This window comes from Entelurus aequoreus, linkage group LG12 (assembly GCF_033978785.1).
Source record: "Entelurus aequoreus isolate RoL-2023_Sb linkage group LG12, RoL_Eaeq_v1.1, whole genome shotgun sequence".
NCBI classification, from domain to species: domain Eukaryota; kingdom Metazoa; phylum Chordata; class Actinopteri; order Syngnathiformes; family Syngnathidae; genus Entelurus; species Entelurus aequoreus.
In genome coordinates this window covers 19,934,995-19,958,067 of record NC_084742.1, presented here as the reverse complement: position 1 = coordinate 19,958,067, position 23,073 = coordinate 19,934,995, and the positions used below count along the sequence as shown (strand labels likewise).

At 37.1% G+C, this 23,073-nt stretch overlaps 1 protein-coding gene across 1 annotated transcript in view; it reads left to right on the top strand.

Annotated features, from left to right (window-relative positions):
• The window catches only part of LOC133661671 (disintegrin and metalloproteinase domain-containing protein 33-like), a 141,256-nt gene that overhangs the window by 96,720 nt on the left and 21,463 nt on the right, over nt 1–23,073 (top strand). Inside the window, exons 5-12 of the mRNA XM_062065057.1 lie at nt 3,709–3,785; nt 9,814–10,009; nt 13,084–13,149; nt 13,429–13,500; nt 13,575–13,741; nt 16,065–16,149; nt 19,539–19,681; nt 19,751–19,928. Coding sequence (XP_061921041.1) covers nt 3,709–3,785; nt 9,814–10,009; nt 13,084–13,149; nt 13,429–13,500; nt 13,575–13,741; nt 16,065–16,149; nt 19,539–19,681; nt 19,751–19,928 — 984 coding nt within the window. The remainder of the gene's footprint in view (nt 1–3,708; nt 3,786–9,813; nt 10,010–13,083; nt 13,150–13,428; nt 13,501–13,574; nt 13,742–16,064; nt 16,150–19,538; nt 19,682–19,750; nt 19,929–23,073) is intronic.

The window sequence follows — 23,073 nt, the reverse complement described above, 5'->3', positions numbered from 1 at the left end:
ATGTACAATCAATCAATCAAAGTTGATTTATATAGCCCTTAATCACAATTGCCTCAAAGGGCTGCACAAACTGCACTTTTTGGAGAATTTTGCCAATCATTTACAATAATTATGAGAGACAAGAATACAAGTTATTTTTATTTTTTTTGCCTTCTAACATGTAAAAATCGGCTCGTTCTAGGTGGCTAGTAATGCAGCTAATGGGAGCAATCAATTCTACCTATAAATCACTTTCAAATGCATTCAAAAACTGTCAACAATACTTTATTTACGTTTCACATCCAATATAATAACCAAGCTGCAGCGACATTGTTATTGTAGAAGTGGACACTGAGGAACTCTTTTTCTATCGTAGTAACACATCGGTATTAGCCGTAAAAGCTAACTACGGCAGGAGATGAGCTAGCTTCTACAACAACACGTAACGCATTTGAGTTTGTAATGCACAACACAATGCTGACTGAAAAACATCAACAATCCTCATTTCTTCAAAAATAGTCGTCTTCGTTGTCTGTTACCATGATTAAAAAACACTCTTGTGTTTGATTCCGGAAGTAGGAACACACATGTTGCCACATATTAGGCGTGCACTGCTATGGAAACAGAAATCAAAGCGTGGAAGAAATGTTTAAAATGATCAAAATACGGTTAATATTGAACATATTACATTTTGTTATGAACGTGATTGTTAGTACATTATATATAGACTTGCAGTGTGTATATAAAACGTTGCTGGGGGGTTTTAAAGTTGTTTTAGAGAGCTTTGAAGGCTACAACGGTGACTCCCATTAGCCACATCTTTAAAATCGTTTAAAAAAAAATTCAAAAGACGTATGTTCTTGTCTCTCATAATGACTGTGAACGATAAGCAAAATTTAAAAAAAAAAAAGTGCAGTTCCCATATAAGGGCAAACACCAAATGATTTAAATCAGAGCCAATAGTAGGGAATTATATAAATATTTTATTGCTATTGCTACACCATCATCCTGTGTTTTTGTCTGGTTATAATTGTGATCAAAATATCAATCATTCAATAATCTTGAACATTTTTGTTGTCATTATTGGTATAATACAATACTGCCGATGTAACTACCGTATTTTTCGGATTATAAATCGCTCCGGAGTATAAATCGCACCAGCCGAAAATGCATAATAAAGAAGGAAAAAAACATATATAAGTCGCATTTTTTGGGGAAATGTATTTGATAAATTCCAACACCAAGAATAGACGTTTGAAAGGCAATTTAAAATAAAAAAAAGAATAGTGAACAACAGGCTGAATAAGTGTACGTTATATGACGCATAAACTACCAACTGAGAATGTGCCTGGTATGTTAACGTAACATATTATGGTAAGAGTCATTCAAATAACTATAACATATAGAACATGCTATACGTTTACCAAACAATCTGTCACTCCTAATTGCTAAATCCAATGAACTCTTATACGTCTAGTCTCTTACATGAATGAGCTAAATAATATTTGATATTTTACGGTAATGTGTTAATAATTTCACACATAAGTCGCTTTAGAGTATAAATCGCACCCCCGCCCAAACTATGAAAAAAACTGCGATTTATAATCCGAAAAATACGGTACCTTGTATTGGATCAATACATAATCGCCCAAAACTAATGTGATGTAGCCAAACAGATGAATAACTGCTTATTATATTTTAGTAGAAGTGCAGCTAAAACCATGTTACAACAGAACATAACCAACGATTGACTGTAAAATTACCAAGTGGATCAATAATAGTTTTGATAAAATAATACAACCGGAAATGACATGTTACTGTGTATGTCAGCAGCCAAATTAGAAGCCTTTCTAACCCATTTTGAAATGGTTGTATTATCATTTATATGCCAAATAATGTATCGTGATTTATATCGTTATTGTAGGAGCTTGCAATATATATTGCGATAGAGATTTTAGGCCGTATCGCCCATCCCTATGGTGAATCCTTGTGCACACATTTGGGATCCGACTAAATATTCTACTAAGTGCATTGAACCTCACACAGGCCATTCTGTACGCTTTTAAAATTCATTCTTTGAAAATGTCTTGGCACAGGAACAACACGGCTCCCTCTCACCGGGTTCATTAGCATAAAGAGCGGAGCCGTAAGATCCGACCGATCACGAGCAAGTTGCGTGGGGGTGGGTGGAAATAACAAAACATGCACACAGAGTCATGCAGTCAAAAGTGAGGAGTATGAAGTTAAAAGATTTGTCAGTATTGCATCCTGCATCATCCTACGCATACAAAGATGATTTTCCACTTGCATTACAGAGGATTTAATTTCTGCATTTTCTTTTCCCTTTGACTTTTGCCTCCACTAAACTGATTTGGCTGAGAGTGTTATTAAATTACCACTTGTGAGCTTTGTCTTCCAAAAGGAATTATAGTTGGGGGTAATTTTATAATGCAGGCCACCTCAGGTAAAACGGTGGCCGCCTCCTCTAGGGATGGGACCTCCTCCTCCTCCTCCATCACCTCCTAACCCCCCGCTGCATTTGTAATTTGGCAAAATAAATATGTTATTTAAAATATACATGTTTGTACACTGAGGATACAAGGGGAAAGTGTGTGTTATTTAGTGTAGCTTTTTAATTGGCATATTTTTATATTTAATACACTTGTTACCTTTTAGTACCTCTGCTTGGATATGTGTATATAATTATATGTATATATATATATATATATATATATATATATATATATATATATATATATATATATATATATATATATATATATATATATATATATATATATATATATATATATATATATATATATATATATATATGTATATGTATATATATACATTTATATATGTATATATATACATATATATACATATACTGTATATATATATATATATATATATAATTTTTATTTATTTATTTTTTTTTTTTTCTTCAGCCCCTTTGATAATGTGCTATGCAGTGCACTGTTCACATCCAATCATGCACCTTTGTGTTTAAAAAGATGATATACAGTACGTGAGATCACACCTGTACGTGCATGCTGCAAGCTGTGTGCGCACAAATCATAGCAGCGGTATTCACATCAAATTCTATCAGCACACTAATTGCTGGATGTTTGCGTGTGTGTGTGTGTGTGTGTGTGTGTGTGTGTGTGTGTGTGTGTGTGTGTGTGTGTGTGTGTGTGTGTGTGTGTGTGTGTGTGTGTGTGTGTGTGTGTGTGTGTGTGTGTGTGTGTGTGTGTGTGTGTGTGTGTGTGTGTGGTGGTGGGAGGGGGCGGCTGGAGAAACTGTTCTTTCTCGCTGACAATTAATTTGTATGTTCGCTATAACTGAGCTGGAATGAAAGAGCTCATTTCACGCTCTGATGAACTGACAATTTGGGATGATAAAAAAATAATAATAATAACCTGCTTGCATAATTTAAAGCTAGTGGCGATAAAATCTCTTTTAACATCAGCAGCTGGTAATAAGAGCCTTCCAGCTGCTTTTCATTTCACCAAAAGTTCACAAAGCGTCACAGAAGCTTGTTTGCTTTTCACTTCGACATCAAACTAGAATTTGGTCAATTATAATGTGCTGTTGTAATACGATTTGGGCTAAGAAGCAAATTACTATATCGTCATTTCTTTATGTCTGCTATTAAAGTACTTGGATCACCTGGTATTGGCTATGTAAGTGCAATGTACCTTAAAGCCACTATGGTTTTTCTTCCAGGATCACTGCTTCTATCACGGCCACGTCGGAGGACATCCGCATTCCTGGGTGGCCCTCAGCACATGCTCAGGTGTCAGGTATGTGCATTTTAATAACATGACATGACGCCACAGGTTCAAGCTCACTTTGACCTCTGTTAACATTTAAACAGTGAAAAGAAATTAGCTCCGCTATGATTCATGTCCGGAATAATACGTATGTAAGTTGGCTAGATAATAATTATAATAGTTACACTCTTAACCGTTTTTTTCTTAAGAATGGTTTATTTTTAGATTTTCTTTCTGCATTAAGCAGCATGAATTTGGACTAACTTTGGAAAGAGAGAGGACCAGTATTTTTACAGTTTCCTCTTTTCATCTTATTCAGGACTGATTTTGATCCTCTTAATGTATCTCAGGAAGAAGTTGTAAAACTGTACTTATGGCGGAAATGTGTGCATATTTCACAGCTAAATAATTCACGACGTTGATGTGACTAAAAATGAAAATGAAAATTATATTCTAGTTTTTCATGTACAGTAAGGCATGGTTTGTCCAAATGTTTTTCGTCAAGGGCCATGTGTAGAAAAATATAAGGATCCAGAACCAGGGGGACATTTTTGCATTTTGCCTTCTTGTTTATTCTACATTTTAAAACCAATCCAAAGTGAAGCTATACTATGCAGGGACATGTATTTATTTTTTTAAACTGCCAGCTACACAGATTTTGGTTATTCAGCTGTACTTTGGCTTACGAGTTGAATTGGTGTTGTGATGGAAATTGTAACTCAAAATAGTCATATCTCAAACCATTGTTGCCCATTGATATCGATTTTAAAATATCTGTTCAGAGCCCCCAAAAACACCACACTTTTAATATGTAACATGCTTCTTATGGGAAAAACAAACTTCTAGTTAATGAATATTGTATGAAAAAAATAAAACTATACAATGTACGACAAACAACTAATTTAATAAATAGTTGTATTACCCTATATTTGGGGACTATAGAGCGAACCAGTATATAAGCCACACCCACAAAATTTTAGAAGAAAAACTTTTTTTCCATGTATTAGCCGCACCTGACTACAAGCCGCAGATATTTACATTGTGAAATGAGTTATTTACACAGAAATATTTTGTAAATGTTTATTTACATACCTTAATTGTTTCCAAACAGCACCTGTATCACTGCAGTAAAATTGCTGTTCGAACAAAAGAGAAGTCACCGTCATGGACCCACTCGTTGTGGAAGCTAGCTCTCCAATCAGCTTAATAGACTCAAAAACTCCACATTGATGTGTTGGTGAATTTATTGAGGAATTTGTGAAGCTGAAACAATACAAAAATAATGAAATTATAAGTTAATAATGCTAACACAGACACTTTTAGACATGTTAGCATATCAGCTAATGCTAATGACGCAAGCTTCATTGGCAATTGGAAAGATTCATAAGTTAGCCGCACCGTTTTGTAAGTTGCAAGGTTCAAAGTTTAGGGAAAAAGTAGCGGCTTATAGCCCGGAATTTACCGTAAGTCAATTTTTATTAAGTAATGTACAGCAGTAATAATGTACAACATTTACCTTGGATAGCGGACTTGTACGATATCCCCTTCCTGGTGCTTCTCCATCAAATACACCATAGGCAGCTTTATCATGATTTCATTGATAGATGGCCGCCATTCAGAAATAATTTTAACATATTTGTGTTCTTTAACGGTTCCCTGTTGTTTTCCTACCAAGATGGCGCAGCGGATGGCTACCACGGTACTGTGCTCTCGCGTAGTTGTTGCATTTTTCTTTGTTTCTAGTGTTGAACAAAGAGATCACAGTCTACCAAGTCAAATTCCTTGTGTGTTAAATATACTTGGCAAATAAAGCTGGTGGTGATTCTTCTTAGCACCCTCCTTCACAATCACTTTCTTTGGACACACGGTTGGAAGTTTTGTCTCTCTAGCTATTGATCTGCTATCAACTAATGCTAGCGAGTGAGACACGGGATGTTGGGCAGGGCTCACTGCGACATTTGTTACGCTAAATAGTGGTAAGGAGGTATCTGAAGCTGGCTCATAACCCACATTTTTGCTCACAACTTAAAGGGGCCCTTCTATGCAAACCCAACTTTTCTTACCTGTTTGTGCCTGCTTTTGTGTATTTGGGATTTGCATACGTCCTGAAAATTTGAAATCAAAACCCGTAGGCATTGCAGAGATATTTATAAAACTATCTTGCCTTCCTTCATACTTCCGCTAAACGATCAGTTTGGAATTTTCCCCATTAGTGGCGTTTTTCCCATTGGTGGCGTCAGCGGATTATCCATTAACGGTGAAGTTTTCCCCGAAGAGCTATGGACGTGTCCGCCATTGTAGTCAAACACTGGAGTCAATAAGCCTCTTTTTTTCGCTATCCTCTTGTTGTGGGGCAGACTGGCTGGTAAATGCGCATACATCCTCCGTTGTTGCCATTTGTAATGCAAAATAGCGTATAGTTCAAACTTATATCTGTCAGTAGACTCGCTATGGAAGCGCTAAAAGCTACAACAATGATAGCGGGGAGGAAATGCTGTCGAAGTGGAGCCACGTAAATAAGACCGCAATGAATTCTGAAGAGACGGTCAGAAAGCAGCTTGAAAACAATTTGTAAAACATAATCTATGCAAAATTTTAACATTACAACAAGGAAGTGTTTTAAATGTTGAAACAAATCATAATCTGACCCCTTCAAAGAAAAAGTCTTCAGAGAAACAACTCATATCTCCAAAAATTTGTGAGGTATGCCACTCGTAAGCGGAGGAACCACTGTATGTTAATATTATAGTTTTTTTTTCTTTTTTGTCCAGGGTACTATTTACCATTTTTGTATTTAAACATAGAAACTATAGGTTTTGCCTCTGTTGGTTTTCTTTTTTTTTTTTTCAGTATAACCTCATGTGTAATGGACGGTCAAATGGGACTGAATCCATCCATCCATCCATTTTCTACCGCTTAATCCCTTCGGGGTCGCGGGGGGCGCTGGAGCCTATCTCAGCTACAATCGGGCGGAAGGCGGGGTACACCCTGGACAAGTCGCCACCTCATCACAGGGCCAACACAGATAGACAGACAACATTCACACTCACATTCACACACTAGGGCCAATTTAGTGTTGCCAATCAACCTATCCCGAATGAAATGTTTAAATAATTACTAAAATGGGTTGTTAATTAATTAAAATTGTAATTAAATATATGAATGTGTTATTTATTTATTGTAAAATTATATATTTTATTATTTATTCATGTAAAATTGTACATTATCTGTTTTAATATTAAATCAGTTATCCAACTATTTAACTGATTATTTCACAATGTAATTATTTTTCAATGTATTTATTCCACAATTTAATCAATTATTTTATGCTTTAATTAATTATTTCAAGATTTAATTTTTTATTTCAAGATTTGAAAAAAAATGTCTAGCTATTTAACGAACCTGTAGGGCAGCACTTCATGAATGTATTTTTATTTCTCAAAGTCAGCAGGCGGGTCCTACCATCTGATTGGTTGCCTAGCACTTTCACTTCTCTATGAAACACTTACACTGTACCAGAGAAGCAGATTACTACTTCCCCTACTTTAACTGCCAAATGCTCTGGATCAGAAGGTCTCGCTTCCACATAATCCGCAAGGTCTTAAATGTCTACCACAAATATTACGGGTATATTTGAGCCAACAAGACACTTGGGCAAGACACTTCACCCTTGCTCCTGATGGCTGCTGGTTAGCGCCTTGCATGGCAGCTCCCGCCATCAGTGTGTGAATGTGTGTGTGAATGGGTGAATGTGGAAATACTGTCAAAGCGCTTTGAGTACCTTGAAGGTAGAAAAGCGCTATACAAGTGTAACCCATTTATCATTTATTTATTTATAACATTTCAACATCATTGGCATTATTCGAAATAGCGGAAGACATTACCAATGCAATAGATCAGTGGTTCTGAACCTTTTTCCCTAAGTACCACCGTAGAAAACACATGGCTCTCTAAGTACCACCATAATGACCAACATTAAAATACAGTAGACCTAAATATTTATTAAAACACAGCAGCGGTTTTATTTAACAAGTATATTAAATATTTCTGGCCACTGTACAATTACACACAGTTCAAACATTAACACTGTGTGAATATTTAATTTAGGGATTCTTCTGCGTACCACTAGTGGTACATGTACTACCATTTGAGAATGACTGCAATAGATGGTAAACAGTGTGTAGCTGCAGTGTTTATGGATCCAACAAAAGTATTTGACACAATTATTCGTAATATCTTTGTTGACAAATTAAAACAGCATGGTATCAGAGGGTTGGTCTTGAACTGGGTTAGAAACTACTTAACCAACAGGAGCAATTCGAGAAGCTAGGCGAACATATGTCTACAGCGCTAAATATATATTGCGGCATACCCCAGGGCTCAATACTGTGACCAAAATTGTTAATCTCTATATTAACGACATTTGTAAAGTTATAAAGGACTTAAAGTTCAGCATCAAGGGTTGGAATTGGGGGTTAAATCACCAAAAATTATTCCCGGGTGCGGCCACTGCTGCTGCTCACTGCTCCCCTCACCTCCTAGGGGGTGATCAAGGGTGATGGGTTAAATGCATAGAATAATTTCGCCACACCTAGTGTGTGTGTGACAATCATTGGTACTTTAACTTTTTTACAGTAGTGCTGTTTGCAGACAACACAAATGTGTTTTGTTCGGGAGAAAACGCACAGAAGCTTATACAAATAACAGAATAAATTAACAAATTAAAGAGATGGTTTGACAAAAACAGACTATCTTAAAATCTAAGTAAAACTAAAATATTGTTATTCGGAAACAGTAAGAGAGAAAGTCAAACACAAATACAAATAGACGAGTAGAGATTGACAGGGTAATAGAAATAAAATGTTTGTGTGTAATAAATGATAAAATGAACTGGAGGTCTCATGTAAAAAATATACAACAAGTGAGAAACACATCAATAATGAATAAAGCTAAATATGTTCTGTACTAAAAATCACTCCATATTCTCTACTGCTTGCTAGTTTTACCATACAGTATCTGAGTTATTGTGTAGAAAAATGAGAAAATAACTACAAAAGTATGCTTTATTCACTAACCATGTTACAAAAGAGGTCAGTTAGAATAACACATAAAGTTGGCTACCGAGAACATTCAAACGCTTTATTTATTTTATCCAAAAAAAATGTATTTAATAATTTAGTGCAATTGCAAACAGCTAAAAGTATGCACAAAGCAAACTATAACCTGCTACTCGAGAAAGTACAACAATTCTTCTCAACAAAAGAGGAGAAATATAATTTTAGAGAAAAATTTTACATAAAACATTTGTATGCACGTACAACATTTAAAACCTTTAGTATATCAGTAAATTGAATTAAAATATGGACTAGATTAAGCAAATAAGTCAAACAATGTACTAATATGATCCAGTTTTAGAAACTATTCGAACTCAGTGTTTACAATGTACAAAAAAGAATCCTCTTAAACCTTATTGAAAAATGTGATAATGTTATTTATCTAACTATGTGAATCATACATTACTTCACTATTTATTCATGAGAACTTTATTAATATTTTATTTACTCATTTGTCTATGTATTTATTTACTTGCTCATTGTGAAACATAGAAGATGAAACATAGGAAGTGAAACATAGGATGTGTAACAATGTATTTATTCGCTTTTGTGTTACAGATTGAGTACAAATAAAAGTGTTAGAAATTGCTATGATACAAAAAGGGGTAAGATTACATAAGCTCTGCTTCTTCCTAATCCTTTTCCGACATGCTCTAATGGTACACTGGTAAAATGGGATGTATCATATTGTATTTATATGCACGTTTGAAATAAACTAACACCATAACTAGAATAATTTAAGTAATAATTCAAAGATGTATTTATTTATTTTATTCAGTCCCATTTGACCCCTCATAATGTGTGACTGTACAGTTATGTTCATTTTGATTTAGTGGTCATATACATATTTACCCCTGATGTAAGGTTTAAGGTGTGAATATTATTTTCTCTTTGTCCACTCTGTTTATTCTTCAAGATTCATTTTTCCCTACCCTTTGATGCAGGGGCTTGATATCTTTGAATTCTAACAACACTTTCTACCTGGAGCCAATGGCCAGGCCGGGTCCTCCCCACCATCATTCATTGCAGACTGTGGACCAACTGGAATTTAATGGTGGAACGTGTGGCCAAGGCTATCACAGCACAGTATCCACACTGTCCTCTCACATCGCCAACCTCCTCACAGCACATCATTCAAGGGTGAGTGTAAATACTGTATTAGTTGAGAAAATTTCCTGAGAATTGTCATTGTTTAATTCGGTCTTTGAATGGACCCCTCGGGTTGATCCTCCAACGGTTTATTGAAGAAAAATGAATGTAGTTTACTTTGCTGCTCTTCTAGTACGTCATTTGTCTAGAGGGGTTTGAATATATTTTTTCCTCATTCAATGTCTCCATCAATCACTTTAAAATGCCTCACATCATTAGCTAAAGCCCTCACAGCTCTCCACTAGGCCCTGATCCTTTTGCTATTCCTTCATTTCTTTATCTTCCTCATTCCGCCATCGCGCCCCTTGGCTTTGCTATTTCCCTCGACTGGCACCCATTCATCCATTATGGCTGTGGAGAGTCCAGACATGCTAGCTTGAGACGGCCCACACTGGGCCCTTAAGGCTTTTGTTTGCTTCAACAATACAGAGTCCACACTAGTGCACTACGGTGGTGTCACAAAGCATTGGCAGCAGTTTCCCTACATGTTAATTAATTATTTTTAAAGGGGATCTGCCCTTTTTGGAATTTTGCCTGTCGTACACAATCATTACAAAAGACATGACGATGGACAGCACGGGGCCAGAGGGGTTAGTGCGTCTGCCTCACAATACGAAGGTCCTGGGTTCGATCCTGCGCTCAGAATCTTTCTGTGTGGGGTTGGCATGTTCTCCTCATGACTGCGTGGGTTCCCTCTGGGTACTCCGGCTTCCTCCCACCTCCAAAAACATGCACCTGGGGATAGGTTGATTGGCAACACTAAATTGGCCCTAGTGTGTGAATGTGAGTGTGAATGTTGTCTGTCTATCTGTGTTGGCCCTGCGATGAGGTGGCGACTTGTCCAGGGTGTACCCCGCCTTCCGCCCGTGTGCAGCTGAGGTAGGCTCCAGCACCCCCCGCGATCCCGAAAGGGACAAGCGGTAGAAAATGGATGGATGAATGGATGACGACAGATGTATTTATTATTTTTTGCATTCTAACTCGTAAATATACGTAAATAAATGTTGGCTTATAATGGAGTCAGTAGGAGGTCCTCTATTCCCACCATTAAACCCAATAAAAAAACATCTAAAAAGCGCCAACAATACACCATTTATATTTTATGTCTTGAATATAAACCAAGTATTAGGGATATTGTTATTTTAATACAGACAAACTATTCATCACAAGCTTATATGGCTATGTTCACATCATCGAATGGTGAGCTGCTTCCTCGCCTTGGTGCTTGTGGAAGTTTATTGTAGATCATAAATCATGCCCCTTACCTTGATAGTAGAAGGATGAGGACGTATTACGACAAGTTGGGTTACTTTGACAGCCAATTTAGACCCGAGAATGGCGAGAATGACACAAAAAGACGCTTGGTTCCACACCCCTTTTCTTTGCGAAGATTATGAGTCATTCTTTATCTAAACGATAATATAACAAGATTCTATCAGTCGGCATCCCAATGACAGCAGACATTGCACAGTAAGTAATGTTTTATTATGTTTGTTGGCTCTCATGAAGTCTGAAGTGAGCAGTAATCAGTTATGTTGTTGGAAAAAAAAAGCGAACCTTGTGATGCGTTTTTTAAATTAATGCACCGCCTATGCTTAAAATGAGCAAAATACATAAATATTGAATGTTGTTATACATTTGCCCGTTACTGCATTACATATATACTTACAGCATGTATATAAAACCTTGATGGAGGTGTTTGGAGGTTTTTAAGGGCGTTATAGGCTCCATTGTAAGCGGAGCATGCTTGTCCTTGACCAACAGCTTTCATAAGGGGCGGCGTGGCGAAGTTGGTAGAGTGGCCGTGCCAGCAATCGGGGGGTTGCTGGTTACTGGGGTTCAATCCCCACCTACTACCATCCTAGTCACGTCCGTTGTGTCCTTGGGCAAGACACTTCACCCTTGCTCCTGATGGCTGCTGGTTAGCGCCTTGCATGGCAGCTTCCGCCATCAGTGTGTGAATGTGTGTGAATGGGTGAATGTGGAAATACTGTAAAAGCGCTTTGAGTACCTTGAAGGTAGAAAAGCGCTATACAAGTATAACCCATTTATTTATTTATAAAATATTCCCATAAATGACACAAAAAAACACAAATAACAAATACGCCTAAACTAAACAGGTAACAAATAATAAATAAATAAATAAATCATGAAGAAATTCAATTCATTCAGACTAATTCAATAAACACTAAATACTAAACTAAACAACACTAAAAACGACAAAATAATTAAATACTTTGCTGTAATAAATATGTTTTAAAATTTTTAAAATAAGGTCATATATATATATATATATATATATACAGTATATAAATATACTATATATACAGCATATACAGTGTGTGTGTATATATATATATATATATATATATATATATATATATATATATATATATATATATATATATATATATATATATATATATATATATATATATATATATATATAATTTTTATTTATTTTTATTTTTTATTTTTAGTTATTTATTTTATTTTTATTTTTTAATATGTTCTTTGAAACCACTAATAGTAACACAAGCTAGTCGGTGGTGTTTTTTTTCACATTTCTCCACACTCCGCACTCCACACTTGTTGAATGTGTACAGAGTAATGTTGTTGAGGAGGGCAGTCTCGGTTGGTAGATCATTCAATACAGCAGTGGATTGAATTACGGTGCTCAGCTTTTTTCTTGGAACAAGATGACTGTTAAAACTTTGCATACTCCTGATTGCGATGCTTTTGCGAATATTTTGATCACGTTTGTATTGTTGATACTGTAGCCCTTAAACTCTTGTTGCACAAATTGCGCACAACCATTCTCTTTGCTGTAGAAGGTAAAGTAACTCCAAATGTTTACATTGATATATGTAGTGATTGACTAAGGAAAACTAGTACGTATGTCTGCTCACATTAAAGTACACCAGGTTATGGTTACTATACTCTCAAGTATGGTAACATCTGTAGTCACCATGGCAGCAGCACCATCGCCATTGTCCTTACTGCCAAAATATATTTTTTGTGAGTGCTTCTAAAAATAAAGCAGCTTTTTTTTACCCCGATGACAGGTGAAAAGGAGCACGTGGGGCACCACAAAGTACATGGAACTCTACATAGTGGCTGACAACACGCTGGTAATCTCATTCTTCTTTATTTCATACTGTGGTATCCACTTAATGAAGGAGAGTGAAAGGACAATATGCTCCAATGATGAGACACTTAGTCTTCATAAACATCCACCTATTTCATTATGACTTTTTCCTTCTAAGTGCAGTCGTAACCCAGTATAATGTGTACAATTATGATGATGGACACACTAAAAAGCGGTAAAGCAAGACATATTGGCTTTCACTGAAGGACTTTTTTTACCTCATTATTGCCACTGATTCTTGGCCGTCTCTCCTTTACTGCAGTTTAAACGGCAGAATAAAGATTATGAGAAAATCAAAGCGAGGATCATGGAAATTGCTAATTATGTGGACAAGGTAAGCCGGTTGAGCTGCACGTCTTTCTATCTGTAGCAAGACTTGTGAGCAATCTTTGTGTGTTTTTTTTCCAGTTCTACAGGGCACTGAACATCCGCGTTCCTCTGATTGGTCTGGAGGTTTGGACCGACCGGGACCAGTGTATTGTCAGCGAGGAGCCCAACGCCACCCTGTGGTCCTTCCTGCAGTGGAGACAGAAGTTGAAGTCCCGCAAGAAGCATGACAACGCCCAGCTGCTAACGTGAGGAAACGCAGCACTAACTTTTGGATGTTTGAGATAAAAAAGACTGCACATTTTTCCAGTCTCCTGCAAACGTCTGCACGAAGAAGAAGGTGGAAATATTAATTAGGAAATGTGGTTCTTGGACTTGTATTATTGTGGCGCTTTAAAAGTTAGCAAAAAAAAAGAGCAAGTCTCTTCGTCGCTGTTAAATGCTTTGGATAACATGGACTCATTTCTTTAGGCGGACAGGCTTCAAGCACACTCTTTACGTTAAGTGCCCAAATGCTTGTTTTTCTTTGATGTACGTTCACTTTAATTGCCTGCACACAAAAAAACCCTAAAGCAGTGGTCCCCAACCTTTTTGTAACTGCGGACCGGTCAACGCTTGAAAATTTGTCCCACGGACCGGGGGGAGTGTTTTTTTTTGTTCTTTTGTTTTTTTTTGTCATAAAAAAATACAATCATGCGTGCTTACAGACTGTACCCCTGCAGACTGTATTGATCTATATTGATATATAGTGTAGGAACCAGAAATATTAATAACAGAAAGAAACAACCCTTTTGTGTAAATGAGTGTAAATGGGGGAGGGAGGTTTTTTGGTTTGTTGCACTAATTGTAAGTGTATCTTGTGTTTTTTATGTTAATTTAATAAGAAATAAAAATAAATATATATATATATTTTTTTAATTTCTTGTGCGGCCCGGTACCAATCGATCCACGGACCGGTACCGGGCCGCGGCCCAGTGGTTGGGGACCACTGCCCTAAAGCACCTTCTAGTGCAGGGGTAGGCAAACCATTTCACTTGCGGGCCATTTGTAAAAAACATGTGCGTTTGCACTTGTTTTAGAACTACTTATTTTAACATCTGGCAGTTGTTCTGCATCCCTATATGCTTTATTTAAATTATTGGTGTCCCGATCCGATATTGTTATCAGATATTGGTTCGATACCAGCAAAAATCGAAAACCTCCGATACAACCAGTCCTGCAGAGCATTTATTTGTGCAATGCTGGACAGTTTTCCTTTACATTTACCATCTAAATGTCCTCCGATAAGCATACAAAGTTGGTCTTTTGTTATATTTTTAATGAAGTAATTTACTGGTAAACATAGTGCCAGCAACTTGAGGGTTTCAAGTTTGATTCCTGCGTCCGCCATTCTAGTCACTGCTGCCAGTGTCACCCTCACTGGTTTAAATGAGCCTAAAAATGTAAATAATGGGTTTCATCGTGTAAAGTGCTATATATATATATAATTCACAAAATATAATTCATGGAGAAGTGTCCTTAGTTGAACAATAAAACAAAAGAAAATGAAAAAGAACGTATCCTCTAACAAACGTGTCTTGATCATTCAACCGCATCTTGAGAGTCATACGCTTAACTTTATGAATTATCATGGCCACTGTCCATTTCAGTTACTTAATAGGTTAGTGTTTTTCATACCTGCTATTGTTTTCAGTTTGAGTAATTTTACTTGATCAAGCACTTTCTAACATTCCACATTACAAAATAAAGTGGAATTAATTATGGTATTAGGGATGTAAAGATAAACGGTAATAATAACTGCGGTAAAACTCCCGAAGGTTAGTTAGTATTACTGTTTTAAATCAAAATTATAAAAAAAAAACAGTGTTGATAACTTCACTTTGATAAACTCACGAACTGACTGGAGCCAGCTCACTAGCTTAAATGCTAACATAAAAATTCCCATTTTTCCCATTAGGAAACAACATACCCCAATCTAAACTTATATAAACACATTGCTGTCTGAGCATATAAGATATTCACTTGTGCAGATTGAACCTAAAAGATGTGCTCTCTTAGGACAGAGTGACACCTTACAATGTGTCTATTTATAAAAAAAAATTGTCAAAAGATTTCACTGTGTGTACATTCAACAATACCGCGATAATAATGATAACCGTGAAAATTTTGGTCACAAAAACAAGGATATGAAATGTTCATATCGTTACATGATACCTAATCGGTATTGGCCCCATATGTGCCCATACAATGAACAAACTACAACTAATAGACTAAAAGCTTGGTGACAACTACTATGGTATAATAAAAACCTAATTTTAAAAAATGGGAGAATTTGGGGCGGCCGTCTCCACTGACTGAACCCACTAACACACTGATTGCACATGAGACTGATAAGACAGGCATCACTTGTGTTTGGGATGCTAAATGCAAAAGGAAGATGGAAGTCTCCTTGTCATGTGACAGTTGACATCACCAATCAATGTGCATCCACTGTGGATTCATTATATCAACAGGAAGCAGATCTAAGTTAAGTGATTTTTCTCTTTGTGTGTGTCTTCATGTGTGTCACAGTGGCGTGATTTTCAAGGGGACGACTATTGGCATGGCACCGCTGGAAGGCATGTGCAGTCTGGAGAACTCAGGAGGGATCAATGTGGTATGTGGAAATAACGTTTGTCCTCTTTGTGTTCCTTTCTTTTCACTGTTTGAAATCATTTGCTATTGATTGATTGACTTATCCATTCTCTCCAAAGGAGGCCTCACTAGTGATTTATTCTTCACTAACCATATTAAAAAACACATATGCAGTGCTTAGCTTGTGTGAGACCATATTGGCAATAAGAAAACAACAGAACCTTGAATTACAGTAAGTGCCCCAAAGAGGCATGTAAATAAGCTTTGCACGCTTCATTGGCAACATTAATAATGTGGGATGAGTGAATATGATTTATTTTAGAAATATGAAACATCTCAGACATGTAATGAAGATGTTTACTGCGAGAAAGGAGAATGAAAACACACATTTCTAGCTCCAGGTGGCAATTTATTACAGTACAGTGGATGTGTTCGTTCCCGCCGAAAGTAACGGACATGTGTCAATGAAGGAACCCAGCTGGAGAGATCAATAGCTTGATTAGTTACTGATAGCTGTTCAGCATCTCGTGGGTCGAGGTGCTGTAACAAATCCAAATGGCGTCGTTTAGAAAGCACCTACACCCCTGTTTTTGTCATTATGCAGAATTTTGAAGAAGGGTTAAAAGGGAATGACTTCATTTCGGAGTATTGTGTCTGTGTAACACAGCGCTATGGATGGCTTTCATTTTAATTGAAGCCACTTTCCCCCTTGGCGCATTTAATTCTAATCATGCACGTTAAAAGTTCTAACAGGAAACACAGAAAAAATGTGAGCTCAGCGCTCTGTCAAATGTTTACGCCAGCAGGTAAGGTGTAATAAAGAGTGCACTTTGTGAAAAATAAATTTGCATCCACTTTAGAAGGTACAATATCACCGAGTGGCTTTTGACTTGTTGGTATTTGGAGAGTCGGTTAGAGAAAAAAAAACATTCTTTCTACAGTGTAAGGAGTGGACTTCTGACTGGCATTGACATCAATGTAAGAAGTTGCAGACATAATCAAATTAATGCACATTTACTTGTGACTTTGTCCAAAGCTGTAAGTATAATGAACAATAAAACGTTTTTTTACCTAGAGCAGTCTGTTTACATATTTATCCTTGTTTTATATACATTTTATGTACATAATTTTGTATTTTCTGTATTTGTATTATATTCTTATTTAACAGCTGCAGTAATTTGTTGTACATCTTGCCCATATTGACAATCAAGCTTTTTTGCGTGCACAAATCTTTCTTTTGGTGGGTAACAATCTTTAAAAAAGAAAATGAATGTAATAGAATTAAGTTTAATTCTCCCAGTCTTTTTATGATAACTGTTTTACTGAACAGGTAGTCATTGAATGCTGTGTAACTTTGGATGTGGTTGGGCTGCAACTAACCATTCTTTTAATAGTCGACTAGGGTATTTTTTGATTAGTCGAATAGTCAAACCATTATTGCCTATATTATCTGCTATATATGTTGGAGTCCATGACTTGATTTGACCTGATTTCCCAAAAAAATTATAGTAAATTGTTGGTAAGTTCTATGTTGGTCTTGACCCACAAGATGCAGAGAAAGCAGGCGTAGCGCAGGTAAAAGTAAATTTCATTTAAAAGAACAAAGCAATAGTGCAGCAGGAAGTGCACAGGAAGCATAAACACTTGAAAGAAAACGCATGAAACCAAATGGTCCATAAAAGCATCCTGGTTGGTAACTAGGGACAGTTGTGTGTCAGACTAGAGCTCAGACAAGGGAACTGGTGGAGGCAAACCGCAAGTGCAAAACGAAAATAAGAGTGCTGGACAGGAAATAAATAAAGAAACTAATAATAAAGTCCAAACTGCAATGCGAAATCATGACAAATTCTAACAAAAGAAACATAAATCACTAAGGAATCAATGGTTTTACTTTATTACACAAAGTAGATAACCACAGTGAAAAATAAATAGACTTAAAGTGCAAAATATCCTGTAAACTTGAATTTCAGTGTGACCAAAAAGCCTGAAGACTACTTTTGTCTTGTACTGGATTACTCAGCTGCCATCAGTAACCTGAAGGAAAAATATAAATGTTCCTTATCAAAGTAAAAAAATATTAGCATTAGAGATGCGCCGATTTTATCGGCCGATAAATGCTTTAAAATGTAATATCTGAAATTATCGGTATCGGTTTCAAAAAGTAATGTTTAAAAAAATAATAATAATGTTTGTCCTGTCCAGCTTCTCAGGCAAATTATATAGTTGATGTAGATGCCCGTATCGGCTGTTCAGATTGAGCCCAGTTTATAATTTCCTGTTATACAGTATGCCAGGCAGTCTTGCCCTAAAGGAGGACTATGTTATTGTTTACTTTATTACTCTAGTATACTCTGGACTGAAGCTGTGTGCCTTCATTGTTTTTGTAGCTGTTGTTTTGAGGCATGTTTAAAAAAAATAATGCACTTTGTGAAAGTCAAAGTATAGTACTTCCTATAGTTGTAGTGGGTATCAGGATTATCTCAGGGAGAGCATGTCCCAAATTCCAAGCTGCTGTTTTGAGCCATGTTAAAAAAAAATAATGCACTTTGTGACTTCAATAATAAATATGGCAGTGCCATGTTGGTATTTTTTTCCATAACTTGAGTTGATTTATTTTGGAAAACCTTGTTACATTGTTTAATGCATCCAGCGGGGCATCACAACAAAATTAGGCATAATAATGTGTTAATTCCACGACTGTATATATCGGTATCGGTTGATAGCGGAATCGGTAATTAAGAGTTGGACAATATCGGAATATCGGATATCGGCAAAAAAGCCATTATCGGACATCCCTAATTAGCATCCTGCTTTACTTTTTATCTGCTATTGTTGTAGGCTCCAGCTCAACTGTCAGTTTTTATTCATGCATTTGGCTTATGTTAATGTGGCAAGGGGTTATGTTGGTAGAGTGGCCGTGCCAGCAATCGGAGGGTTGCTGGTTACTGGGGTTCAATCCCCACCTTCTACCATCTTAGTCACGTCCGTTGTGTCTTTGGGCAAGACACTTCACCCTTGCTCCTGATGGGTGCTGGTTAGCACCTTGCATGGCAGCTCCCGCCATCAGTGTGTGAATGTGTGTGTGAATGGGTGAATGTGTAAATACTGTCAAAGCGCTTTGAGTACCTTGAAGGTAGAAAAGCGCTATACAAGTATAACCCATTTATTATTATTATCACTTTATGAAATTTAAAATTGCATCCACTTTAAAAGGTACAATACCACAGAGTGGCTTTTGACTTGTTGGTATTTGGAGAGCCAATTAGAAAAGGACAATAAAACTGCAAATTGACCTTAAAAGCTTCCATTTGTTGTGTAAAATGATTGCGGCAACGCACCTGCATTCAGCACACTTCCTAATGACCTTATTTTTGATGAAATCATAAGTAAATGCCATTATGATTTCCACAGGATCACTCAGAGGTTTCTATTGGCGCTGCCGCCACAATGGCCCACGAGATCGGACACAACTTTGGGATGAGTCATGACCACGACGGCTGCTGCTTGGAAGCGACTGCTGACCAGGGGGGTTGCGTTATGGCGGCTGCCACTGGGTGAGGCTCCCTGAATGCAACACACAACATTAGGTACACATATTCACGTCGCCATGATTTCCTTCACAGACATCCATTTCCGAGGGTCTTCAGCCACTGCAGCAAACGTGACCTGGACAGCTATTTCCAGAAGGGGGGAGGCATGTGTCTCTACAACATGCCCAACATGAAGGACCTCGTGGGGGGGAAGAAGTGCGGCAATGGCTTCGTGGAGGATGGAGAGGAGTGCGACTGCGGTGAACCGGATGTGAGTGCACTTTAGTCTGTTCTGCTTTGAAGCTTGTCTTTGGTGTGTTTGATGGATGTGTAGTCAGAGATCTTGGGGCATCCTCACGCTATGCAACTCGTGACATGCCGGACTTGGGCACCATTCCCCTTCCTTCTCTTCCATTCACACAGAGCATTCAAGTTACAACCAGTTTGCTTCTCCCATCATTACACTACTATGACTGCAATTTCCCTTACTTTGTGGATTATTTGTCAATAAGTCTTACTTCAAATTGTTCTGATTATTCATTTTGTGCGAGGAGGCCATCGTTATTACTTACAAGAGGAGCCATCGCATTAATTAAATGAAAGGTGTTTATAATATGTGAGCAAGCGTGCCGTGAGTTTGACTTTTGGAGATTTTAGATTGTTTTGTACAGTGGAGCCCGTTTATGTCGACGTCTCTTGGGCAGGCCAATTGACTTTGGCTTGGTGGTAAACTAGCCATTACTTTGACCAGAGGCATAAGGTGACTGGGCGATTATAAAGGATTTTTAAACCTGCAACTGTTTTTAGTTTTCCATTTTATAATTTAGATTCTTCTTGATCATATATGTTATACATTTATTTAATAGAGCTGCTGCTGTAATTTTGTTGTATGTCCTGACTACAATGACGATAAGCTTTTATACAATGTAAAATCTAAAAAAAAAATTAAAAAAAAAAAAAAAAAAAAAGGAAATGCATTTTTTTAAATTGCTGGGTTCATTATCAGGATATCTTGCTGGCGTGATCCAAGAATGCAGAGAAGGAAGGTGAAGTGCAAGCAGGAAGTAATTTTATAAGGTAACAGGCAGAACTTTGTGCAGGAACTCAGGTATATTGCACATGCACTGTTGCATACAGAAAACAATGAACCAGCATCGAACAGCAGGCAATACTGGAAGATACACCTTCCAAATTAGTCGTCCTGACAGGTGAGTCACCTAATCACCACAGGTGTGCTCAATCAGAACAATATTTTTAAGAAATGACCAGTTTACGCCGACGAAGTGGTCAACGATGTATGACGACACAAGACGTAACACAGTATTAATAAAAACACGGTGAACTGGGACCGTCCAAAGTGGGTTCCACTGTGTTTTGTTTCTATCGTGGATTTTGTCGGTTATCACTAATGCTCTTAATAGACTGCATTACAATCATTTTATGATTTGTCGATGTTGTGCGCATGCATATGTGTGTACATGGATTGTGCCGTGCCCTAGACCAGTGGTCCCCAACCTTTTTGGAACCGCAGACCGGTCAACGCTTGAAAATTTGTCCCACGGACCGGGGGTATTTTTTTATTTTTTTTTGTCATAAAAAAATACAATCATGTGTGCTTACTGACTGTATCCCTGCAGACTGTATTGATCTATATTGATATATAATGTAGGAACCAGAAATATTAATAACAGAAAGAAACAACCCTTTTATGCGCATGAGTGTGAATGAGTGTAAATGGGGGAGGGAGGGAGGATTTTTGGGTTGGTGCACTAATTGTAAGTGTGTCGTGTGTTTTTTATGTTGATTTAATAAAAAAAGTAGAAAAAATTTGTTTTTATTTTTAATTTTTTTATTTCTTGTGCGGCCCGGTACAATCGATCCACAGACCGGTACCGGGCCGCGGCCCGGTGGTTGGGGACCACTTCCTCTATTCTTGCCAGATGAGTGGAAGTGTCCGTGCACTTACCGTTCACTAGCAAAAGGTACCAAACTTAGTTGTGAAGTGAGCTTCAGCACATTACAATTGGCATTGTGTGATTAAGCCCTTAAAGGAGAATGGCACTTTTTGGGGAATTTTGCCTATCATTTACAAACATTATGTAAGGCAAGTACACATATGTTTTTATTTTTTTATGCATTCTTACTAGTAAATAAATGTGAGCAAAAGTCCACTTACAATGGACCCTATTGGAGTCACTCTATTGATGCCTATAAAGCCCTTAAAAAAACCTCCAAACATTTCCATCAATATTCTGTATATGCAAGTATACACTACCGTTCAAAAGTTTGGGGTCACCCAAACAATTTTGTGGAATAGCCTTCATTTCTAAGAACAAGAATAGACTGTCGAGTTTCAGATGAAAGTTTTCTTTTTCTGGCCATTGTGAGTGTTTAATTGACCCCAAAAATGTGATGCTCCAGAAACTCAATCTGCTCAAAGGAAGGTCAGTTTTGTAGCTTCTGTAACGAGCTAAACTGTTTTCAGATGTGTGAACATGATTGCACAAGGGTTTTCTAATCATCAATTAGCCTTCTGAGCCAATGAGCAAACACATTGTACCATTAGAACACTGGAGTGATAGTTGCTGGAAATGGGCCTCTATACACCTATGTAGATATTGCACCAAAAACCAGACATTTGCAGCTAGAATAGTCATTTACCACATTAGCAATGTATAGAGTGTATTTCTTTAAAGTTAAGACTAGTTTAAAGTTATCTTCATTGAAAAGTACAGTGCTTTTCCTTAAAAAATAAGGACATTTCAATGTGACCCCAAACTTTTGAACGGTAGTGTATATTTAATGTAGTAATATGTATGTATTTTGCTCATTTTAGGCATAATTTCATAGATGCATCAAACATAATTAAACATCACTTACTGCACAATGTTTGCTCTCACTGGGATGCCGTGTGATGGGATGTTTATATCTTCTCGTTTAGATGAAGAATGACACATCCTCCTCGCGAAGGGTTAAAAAAAATAAGGTGAACGCAAACCAGTGTCTTTCGCGTGTCTTTCTCGCCATTTCCGTTAAAGTGTAACAACTTCTCAGTTTATGTCCACATCATTTTGCTATCAAGGTGAGGGACATGATTTATAATCTATAATTAACTTTCACAAGCACAGAGGTGAGACAACAGCTCACCAGTTGATGATGTCAATACAGCAGCATAAAGCAGTTGCCGCTCTCTGATCAATGCGTCGCTAAATGTAGGACTTTAACGTTAGCGCTTATAATAACAATATTGCTAATACTAGATTAATATTCAGGTCACGAAATGTAAATAGAGTATTGTTGGCACATTTTGGATGTTTATTTATTGGGTTTTATGGTCGGAATAAACGCAATAGACGTTACGACGTCATGACGCCCATTGGCTTCATTGTAAGCAGACTTTTATTTGCGAGTTAGAA